Here is a 10243-nt window from a genome sequence, read left to right as displayed (position 1 = left end):
ATTAGTATATTTACTAGACAAAACTTCAAAAATGGTCCCTGTGGTTTTCAAAAATATCAAGTTTAGTCCCTAAGTTCAAAAAACCTCACAGATGGTCCCTGTGGTTTCAAAACTTTTAACATTTGGTCCTTCCGGCTAACTCCGTTAGCTTTTGGCCGTTAAGTCAGGGGCATTTTTGGCATTTCACTACACAGGGACCATTTATGAGGTTTTGCAATTACTTTTTTTTAAATAAATAAATAAATAGTATTTAATATGCAAGGGTCTCTCTCTCTCTCTCTCTCTCTCTCTCTCTCTCTGAGACCATTTAAACATCACCACCTCACCTCTTTTTCTCTCCCTCCCGTCAATCTACTGCACAAATCGAAGAAAGAAACAAGGACAACCAAGGACTGCCACCCTCAACCACCCACCGGTGACCCCCACCGGCAGCGGTGAGTTAACGGGGTTAGCAGTGGGGTTCATGAAGGTGGTGGTTGGTGGTGGATTTGGACTGGGTTTTGTAATTGTATCTTGATCATCGAAAGAAGAGGTGAAACTCCACCATTCAATCGAGTGGACTTCTGTGCTTCCCTGAGTTGACCCGGAAAATCCGACAAACATAAACTCATTTACGTATTGATTGAGATTGGTGGTGATCGATAAGAGAGGTGATTTGGGTTTTGTGTTGGAATACGAAATAGAGATGTTGAGTTGCTGAAATGAACTTGAATAATCTATCCACGAATTGACTTCAGTGCCACTTCGTAAATTGACTTCATTGGAGTCCAAATCGGCAACTTGGGAAGAAACCATGGAGTCAAGATCCAAACCCACATGATTCCCATTAACATCTTTGAACTCGACGTCTATTAGAGTATCAAACTTAACAGCAACAGCGCTGGTAGGAATACCCAAATACGCGCCAGCGTCACCGACATCTTCATCGTTCGACGATACGACAAAAGCCAAACCACCTCCAATCGAACCCGGATTCAAATTAACAATCGAGAATGAAAAATACGTTGAGAAACTCGCCGGATTAGGGCTCCCATGTCGCCGGAATCTAACAGGCTTGTTGTACAAAACCCTGCCGGCGCCAGAGTTAGGGACGGGGAGATCTCGGGTGAGTCTGACATTGTTGTTGAACAAGTGAGTGTCGCCGAGGAACTTCAAGCTTGTGAGAGTAAGTGTTTGGAAGTCAAATGTGGTGGTTCCGGTGTCCACATTGCCGGAAAAATAGAAGAAAAACATAGAGTAAAACAGAATGAAAAGGGTGTTTGTGCTGGAAATTGAAGAAGAAGACATTGTTTGTGAGCTAGATCTGAGGAACTTCCATGGAGAATTCTTGAGACTACAGATGAACTCGATCAATCAATCACGAGATTACAACACAGTTGGGGGGGGGGGAGAGAGAGAGAAAAGATGGTGTGTGTGAGAGAGAGAGGGGGTGGGACCCTTTAATATTAAATAATTATATATATATATATATATATATATATATATATATATATATAAATAAGGTAAAACTTCATAAATGGTCCCTGTGGAAGTGAAATGACTGAATTGTCCTTCACTTAACTGCCAAAAGCTAACGGAGTTAGCCGGAAGGACCAAATGTTAAAAGTTTTGAAACCACGGGGACCATCTGTGAGGTTTTTTGAACTTAGGGACTAAACTTGATATTTTTGAAAACCACAGGGACCATTTTTGAAGTTTTGTCTATTTACTATTAAAAATGATATCGAAAATGAAAGTCAAGTTGTTTAGAATTTAGACATTTTTAATTTATCTGGACAATTGATTTATATTTGAGATTGTATTTTCTTAAAAAGTTTGAATAATTATTGAAATTTATGATTATTTAACTAAATATATAGAGTTAAGTAAACTTGTTTAACATGTTTTATAAATTATTGCGTCCAAACCACCCCCATCCATATTACCTTTACAAAAATATATTTTTTTTAGAAAAAAATAACTATAAATTCAATAATTAAAACGACGTTAACTTTTTTCTTTCAAAAAAGTCACTCATAATTTTAAAAGGTTTTAAAAAAACAATTCATATTTAAATAACTATTTAAAAAAAAAAATAAGGTTTTTAATTTTTTCTTCAGAATACAACGTAGTTTCTTACCATGAAACACAATTTCTTAATAACTATGAGTAAGAATGGTTTATTTTTTTGTAAAACCAAAATCAGACTGAAAATTTAGATTTTTTATTTTGGAAATACCAAACAATTGGTTTTTTATTTCGGTATTGGTTTTTCGTTTTTTTAATATATTTTTTGGGTTTTGTATTTTTTTTTATTTCATAGATTTCTTTATCAACAAATGTTGCTAGAATTTAACAAAAATAAATAATTTGCTAAAACACAATACAAAATGAAATTTGTTCACATTTAGTCATTGAACTTTTTTAGAGGAAAACGAACTTTCGATTTTGTTCGCATTCAGTCACTATTTTTTTTTTTCATTATCTATTTGCTACTGAACTATTGAAACTGTTCATTCTATCCTTATGACTAATAACTAAACTTTTTTTTTTTCATTATCTATTTGCTACTAAACTATTAAAACAGTACACATAATACTTTTATGACCGGTATAAGGGTAAAATATGAATAATTTTAATAATTCAGTGACAAATAAGTAATGAAAAAAATTAATGATTAAACGTGAACAAAATCAAAAATCCCTTACTCTTTCGTTATTATTATTTTTTTTATTTTTTATTTTTATTATTATTATTTTTTAAGGGCTTCTAACTAGTATTAAAGATAAAATTACATTAATACCCTCAAAACCTATACCTCGTTCACAGCTCCCGTCGTTCAGATACAGCAGCCTCCACGCTTTTCTTCACGAGCACAACTGCAATTTCTCTCCCGCCTGCACGGCTGCACCACCGACACTTCTCCTATATCCGTCTCCAGACCTCCGCTCGACGGCGCGACCAGCTACGGTCTCTCCTCCGGTCTCCTGGTAAGTCACTTTCTTTTTTCTAGTTCGGTTCAAGTGTATGCTTGTCTGATTAGATGAAGCAGCTGAAATTAGTCGTTCGATTAGTGTATAATCTGTGTGCTTGTTGTTACAGACCATATGTATGATTTCTGTGTTAATATTGTATGATATATATATATATATATATATATATATATATATATATATATATATATATGTGTGTGTGTGTGTGTGTGTGTGTGTGTGTTTTATGTTGCTCATTATGTGCAACCCGAGCTGGCAATCTATCAATGATGTCAACTTCTGCTCCTTCATGTGCTTTCAACATCTATTAGTTTATTGTCAAAAGTAATTTTACATCAAAAAACTGATTCATATTAACTTTAAAAACAACACATTGACACTACCTGTGAACAAGTAATAAAATTCATATACTGGTTTATGAATGTGAAGCGTAGTACATTTGGAATAATTAGAATAATACAAATTCTTTCTGTTCATAGTACCAAGAAGTTCATGTGTGTAGTGTTTTCAATTGGTTTAATGCAGCAACAATTTTTTGAGAAAAATAAACTGGTAAACAACCAAATCTGAATTCTTGCTGGTTGTAAAAATGAAGTAAACATTTGTTACAAATTACAAACAGCCAAGACAGATTGAAAGAAAAAACCGAACATTAACAATAGTACAAATTTATAATTTACAAGAATGACATCATTAACACATCAATAACAATTCGAGTTATGGAGGACAAGAGGATAACAACACTTTTTTTTTTTTTTTATCAAAAAGTGTTTATTTGGTTAAATAAGCAATCCCAAACACCCCCTTAGTGGTTAGTGGTTGAGTTATATATTGGTGCTGTTTTTTTTTTCAGCTCAAATGGAGATGATAGGCGATAGCAACATGATCATGATGACACAAAAGAAGAAGAAGAAAAGTAAAGAGAGAAGTTTGAAGCACGTATGCCCTAGTAGTAATTTGTTTTCAATCTTCGTTAAATATTCTTTTACAAGATCTTTAATGGGTTGCTACTTTGCCTTTTGAAGGGACCTCTAAAGTCAAAGAAAAAGGAAAAACTTAAACCAAGCAACTCCCAGAAGAGAAAGCTGAGGAAACTTGAGGTTTTTGCTCTGGCTTGTGTTTTTGATCCATTTGTCCTGCTTTCTAAACTTGTTTGGTGCACATGTGACTGATTTCTTGTTGTATGCAGGAGGAAAAGGAGAAATCTGCTATGTTATCTAAAAGCTTAGAGACATTAGAGTATGTGAACTTCTGTTTGATGCATGACCCATGTGTATGTTTCTATTTTTTGACTGCATTTTTTTGGTTTTAACTTTTCAGTAAATACAAACTTCAAGAGGATGCTTATTCACTCATGTGGTCTTCAAGCAATTTGGGCCAGGTTTGGGTTTTGTCCATATCTTAAAAACTTTTTTGATTGGAATTGATTGATTTACTAGAAATTAAATGAATAGAACTTGGAAAAAAGGAATGCAGTGATAAACCTGGCATTCTAGAGACCAATACTCTCCCAGAACTTTCGCTAACTGAATTCAATTCTAAGATCCAAACTTGTCTTAACACTAACCTAAACCACTTAACTAGGAGAATGACCAAATTATCCCTGAGATGAGTGAGTGTAATACTTGGTGATTTATGTTTGTTTGTTTTGTAGGTAGAAACTATGCGTGAGAAACGCAGAAGAGAAGTGCAGTTTGCCAAGACAGGTTTGGTGCTGCAACACAGTGATTGGCCTTCAAAAAGAAGATGCAACGAAAGTGATTCAAGTGTAATTCACTCCTCTGACCAAGTTGACAATGAGAATGTGTCTACTCAACCCATGAACACAGATATTGAAATCCCAAATATCAGTCCACCACCTTCTCCAGAAGCTCCATCTACCAAAGGAGCTGCTGAATTAGACCCTAAGAGTGTTGTTGATCATGAGCATACCAACCCATCTATGACAGAAGATCATGAAGCTTCATTGTCAACAACTAGCCATCGTAGAAGCATGGTATGCTTTTTAATTTTTTTTTTTAAAAAAAAAAAATCTTGATTTTTATCATATACATTTTTATGGATATAGTTAGAGGAGGTAGATGCAAAGCCAAAGGGCGTGGCTCCTTCACGACCGAAACATGTAGTGGTTGGTGTAAGTAGGCCGAAGGAGGTTGAAAGGAATAGGATGGATCTTCCCATAGTGATGATGGAGCAGGAGATTATGGAAGCGATATATGAGAATATCAGTGTCATCATATGTGGAGAAACAGGGTGTGGTAAGACTACACAAGTCCCTCAGGTAAGGTGAGCTGGATTTGGTTACATATATATATATATATATATATATATATATATATATACTGTTATTATATATCATAAGCATATATTGAAGGAATTTTATATTTTGATTGCTGTTGCAGTTTTTATATGAAGCTGGATTTGGTTCAAAAAGCAGCGGTATTATTGGCGTTACACAACCGAGGCGTGTGGCTGTGCTTGCAACTGCAAGGCGGGTGGCATTTGAGCTTGGGCTTGGCCTAGGGAAGGAGGTTGGGTTCCAAGTTAGGCATGACAAGAGGATTGGGGACAACTGCTCTATCAAGTTCATGACTGATGGAATATTGCTTAGAGAATTACAGGTTTCCTACCCTTCCTCAACAAAAAAACAAAAAAAAAAAAGCCAAAGCCTCTATTTAATTTGTTTTTATGTTGCAGAATGATTTTTTGTTGAAGCGATACTCAACTATAATATTGGATGAGGCTCATGAGAGGAGTCTGAATACAGACATACTTACTGGGATGCTATCTCGCATCATAGTCGAACGCCTGGTAACTGTTTTCTCTTTCTTTACCTCATTTATTATACTTTGCTTTACTATGTTAAATAATTGCTTATTATGAGTCATGATGTTGTGTTTAATGGCAGAAAATACATGAACAGCAAAAAGCTTATGAGGCTTCGACAGGAAAGACAATTAGCCCTGAAAAGAAGATCTTCCCATTGAGACTGATACTGATGAGTGCCACAATGCGGGTTGAGGAGTTTGTGTCTGGGGGTAAAAGTAAAATCTTTGCTAATCCGCCACCTGTAATCCAGGTTCCAAGTCGACAATATCCAGTGACTACACATTTCTCAAAGAGAACAGATGTTGTGGACTACATTGGGCAAGCATATAAAAAGATTTTGTCAATTCATAAGAGACTCCCATCTGGGGGAATACTTGTATTTGTCACTGGACAGAGGGAAGTAGAATACTTGTGTCGTAAGCTGCGTAAAGCATCACTTCAGATGACCAATAACTCCAACTCCAACTTAAATTTAAATAACAAAGTTGTTGTCTCTCAAGACTTTGACTTGAAGGAGATCGATGAAGCATTTAAGATGGAGGAACAAACGGATAATGATGAAGGCGATGATTGTGATTTGTCAGATGATGATGATGATGAATCTGATGAAGAAAGCGATTTGGATTCTGTTAATGATAACGATGTGTTAGGGGAAAATGAAAATTTTGCTTCACTGAAAGCAGCTTTCGAAGCTTTGTCTGGGAAAAAAACAAGTTGTGAATCTGATCCGAAACAATCAGATTCAGAAAAGGAAAAGGAGAAGGAAAAGGAAAAGAAGGATGATGGGTCCCGTAAGGGCCCGGGTGCATTGACGGTTTTGCCCCTGTATGCGATGCTTCCTGGATCTGCACAGCTTCGTGTGTTTGAGGATATGAAGGAAGGAGAGAGGTTAGTGGTGGTTGCTACTAATGTTGCTGAAACGTCTCTGACAATCCCAGGGATAAAGTATGTGGTGGATACAGGAAGGGAAAAGGTTAAGAATTATAATCCTTCAAATGGGATGGAAACGTATGAGGTGCAGTGGATAAGCAAAGCATCTGCAGCTCAACGTGCTGGAAGAGCTGGAAGAACAGCACCTGGCCATTGTTATCGTCTCTATTCTTCTGCTGTCTTCAACAACATATTCCCTGACTTTTCTACTGCTGAAATCTTAAAAATTCCGGTTGATGGTGTGGTTCTTCTCATGAAATCCATGGGCATTAAAGAGGTATTCTAATTCTAATTCTACTTTTCATTTTCATTTTCTTTTGGTTAAACCATATAAAGACATGCTTGTTACTGACTCATTTGTCCTAAAAATGTAAAACTGGACATTTTGGGCTGTCCCAGAAAGTTTCGGTCCCTGTCTACTTTTTTTTGGCCCATTAGTAATCATAGTAAGTTAAATTTTGGTTCATAAGCTTCCTCACTTGTGTTCTTATTAAGGGGCCATTTAAGACATTTGATTGTTTGTCTTTATATTTAAAGACTAAATTGACAATTTTGGTCCTTGTGCTTAGGTGGTTCTTTTGGAATTCAGATCAGGTTCAAAAAGAATAGAGTAAATTACATGAATGGTCCTTATGTAACTTATTTTTTTAATTCGGAAGGTCCTTACTGTTTGTTTTTATTATGCGCTTGGTCCCTACTGTTTGTTTGTGTTATGCGTTTGGTCCCTGTCTTACCTAAAAAGACTATTACTTAAATAGGGAAAAATGGTGGGATAGGTAAGGTAAGGTGAGGGGGTGGGGTTATTTAAATAAATTGAAAAATCAAGGGCAAAATAGTCTTTTTAGGTAAGACAAGGACCAAGCGCGTAACAAAAACAAATAGTAGGGACCTTCCGAGTTAAAAAAAATAAGTTAGGGACCAAACACGCAAATTACCCTAAACCATAGGGACCATTCGTGTAATTTACTCAAAAGAATATTTTTGTAAATATGGTCCTTGTCATAAAATGACACTTTTACTCTTTATGTTGAGAGGGAGGGTGGCTTGTCAGTGGTAGGCCTTGTAATTTAATAACCATTTAAATAAATGATAGAAAATAATATAATAATAAAAAGTGACCTGAGGGGCAAAGTAGTCATCTTACATGACATGAACCAAAAATGTTGTGGAAACCTTGAATAAGGACCAACTTTGTAAAGCCATTCTTTTTTGGATTTGATCCAAAAAACACTTGAACAAAGGGACCAAAATTGCAATTTAGTGTATATCATATTTTTTGAGACAAAGGGCTGTAAATGTGTCAACCAAACAACACTGTGATTCCTCGTCTTACAAAGGGAAACTGAAGAGAGATAGTATTGTTTTTGGCTATATTATGCTCTGTGTTTTTTGATATATATATATTTTTTTCTAGTTGTCTGAGATTGTATCATATGTAGCATTGAGATTATTTTTTTTATTTAACTTGTTTCAGATAACAAAGTTCCCGTTTCCTACTCCCCCGGAAGCTAAAGCATTGGTTGAAGCAGAGGTTTGTTTAAAGTCTCTTGAAGCATTGGATTGTGATGGGAAGTTAACGCCTCTAGGAAAAGCTATGTCCCATTATCCGATGAGTCCTCGTCATTCACGCATGCTTCTTACAGTCATTCAAATCCTGAACAACAAGGGAAGAGGTTCATCAACAAGACAGAACTTGATTCTAGGTTATGCACTTGCAGCTGCTGCAGCCTTGAGCTTGTCAAATCCTTTCGTAATGCAGTTTGAAGGAGGAGACGAAAACTCCAGTGAAAATGTTATCATCAATAAGGATGAAAAAAAGAAGAAAAAGAAACTTAAAGAAGCATCCAAAACATCCCGTGCAAAATTCTCCAACCCTACAAGTGACGCCTTAACTGTAGCTTACGCCCTTCAGTGCTTCGAACAATCAGAAAACCAGTTACAATTCTGCGAGGAGCATTTGTTACACCTTAAAACCATGGAGGAAATGTCAAAGCTGAGAAAGCAGCTTCTCCATTTAGTGTTTAACCAAAAACCATGTGATACTGATACACAATCACAATCACAATCGGATCTTTTGTGGAATCACAGTAGTATAGAGGATGTAGAACACGCATGGATGGTTTCTACCAATTCCAATAATAAGCATCCACTGATGTTGAACGAAGAGGAGCTTTTGGGGCAAGCGATATGTGCTGGGTGGGCTGATAGAGTTGCGAGACGTGTGAGAGGGATTTCAGGGTTATCAGAGGAAGATAGGAAAGTGAGTGCAACAAGATACGAAGCACACAAAGTAAACGAAACAGTGTTCCTTCACAGATGGTCGTCTGTTTCCAGAACCGCCCCTGAGTTTTTGGTTTTCAGTGAGCTTGTGGAGCGTAAGCGGGCGTATATACATGGAGCCACAAGGGTAAAACCGGAATGGCTTGCGAGATTTTCTACCTATCTTTGTAGTTTCTCTGCTCCACTTACAGAGCCTAAGCCTTATTACAACCCTCAAACCGACCAAGTCTATAATTGGGTGAGTACGAGTTTTGGTGACCACTTATGGCAGCTCCCACTCCACAGTTTGCCTGTGAAAGACGAGAGAGTTGAAGTGAGAGTGAGTGTTTTCTGTTATTCTTTGTTGGAGGGTGTTGTGTTGCCATGTGTGAAACGGGTGCGTGAGTTTATGGCTGCTGCACCTTCGAGCGTGTTGAAGCCGGAGACAGAAGGGCATAAGAGATTTGGGAAAATTATTTATGAGTTGAAAAAAAGGAACATTCATAGTTGTGGCATGCTAAGGAAGGCCTGGGATGAAAATAGAAGAATACTTTATCAGTCACTCTTGGAGTGGTTTCGGGAGGGATTTGAGTTTGATGATTTGTGGGAGGCCATGCAGCGAGAGGTACGTTTGGATCCTCAGGAACGCTTTGCCAAGACAAAAAAAAAAGTATGTTGAAGAGATAAGTTTTGTTGTTTAATTATTAGGTATTGAGTATGACTGATAAAATATGTTTCCCAACAACTACAATCTCATCTTTATCTTTATCACAACTTTTTTCTTTTTCTTAAGATGTGAATGATAAAAGCGACTCTTTAAGATGCCAGTTCATTAAGCAACGAAATTTATTCATACATTGTTTAGATTAAAAGATCAGGAATCCCACCATATATATATATATATATATATATATATATATATATATATATATATATATATATATATATAGGTTCAGGTTCATTTGAGACCATTTTAATTTTGTGAGACCGTGAGACCAAATCTAAAAATAATTTTAAAATGCAAAATAAATGGAAAAATCCAAAAATTCTTTTTTTAAATGTTATTTTCGGAACTTGAATTAACTAAAAAAAATATTAAAAAAATAAAAAAAAAATAAAAAAAAATCCGTTTTTTTTTTTGAAAAATACGTGAAATATTCTAAATAGAATATTTAGAATATTTCACTGACATATTCTAAAAAATAATTTTAAAATGCAAAATAAATGGAAAAATCTAAAAATTCTTTTTTTAA

The 10243-nt window shown here is 35.8% G+C and overlaps 1 protein-coding gene and 1 pseudogene across 1 annotated transcript; one reads left to right on the top strand and one right to left on the bottom strand.

Annotated features, from left to right (window-relative positions):
- Positions 1 to 351: 351 nt before the first annotated feature.
- On the bottom strand, positions 352 to 1287 carry LOC145096329 (L-type lectin-domain containing receptor kinase VIII.1 pseudogene; annotated as a pseudogene).
- Positions 1288 to 2802: 1515 nt separating this feature from the next.
- On the top strand, positions 2803 to 9782 carry FAS4 (RNA helicase family protein). Its single transcript, XM_079032437.1, has 11 exons — positions 2803 to 2969; positions 3826 to 3911; positions 3998 to 4072; positions 4162 to 4211; positions 4293 to 4353; positions 4627 to 4968; positions 5041 to 5253; positions 5375 to 5593; positions 5670 to 5783; positions 5881 to 7008; positions 8206 to 9782. The coding sequence occupies exons 2-11, from the start codon at positions 3831 to 3833 to the stop codon at positions 9667 to 9669; spliced, it is 3747 nt and encodes a 1248-aa protein (XP_078888563.1). The 5' UTR covers positions 2803 to 2969; positions 3826 to 3830; the 3' UTR covers positions 9670 to 9782.
- Positions 9783 to 10243: the final 461 nt, after the last annotated feature.

The sequence above is a fragment of the Lactuca serriola genome, chromosome 3, assembly GCF_051521515.1.
Source record: "Lactuca serriola cultivar US96UC23 chromosome 3, Lser_US96UC23_V15, whole genome shotgun sequence".
NCBI lineage: Eukaryota > Viridiplantae > Streptophyta > Magnoliopsida > Asterales > Asteraceae > Lactuca > Lactuca serriola.
This window is presented reverse-complemented; position numbering and strand designations above follow the sequence as displayed.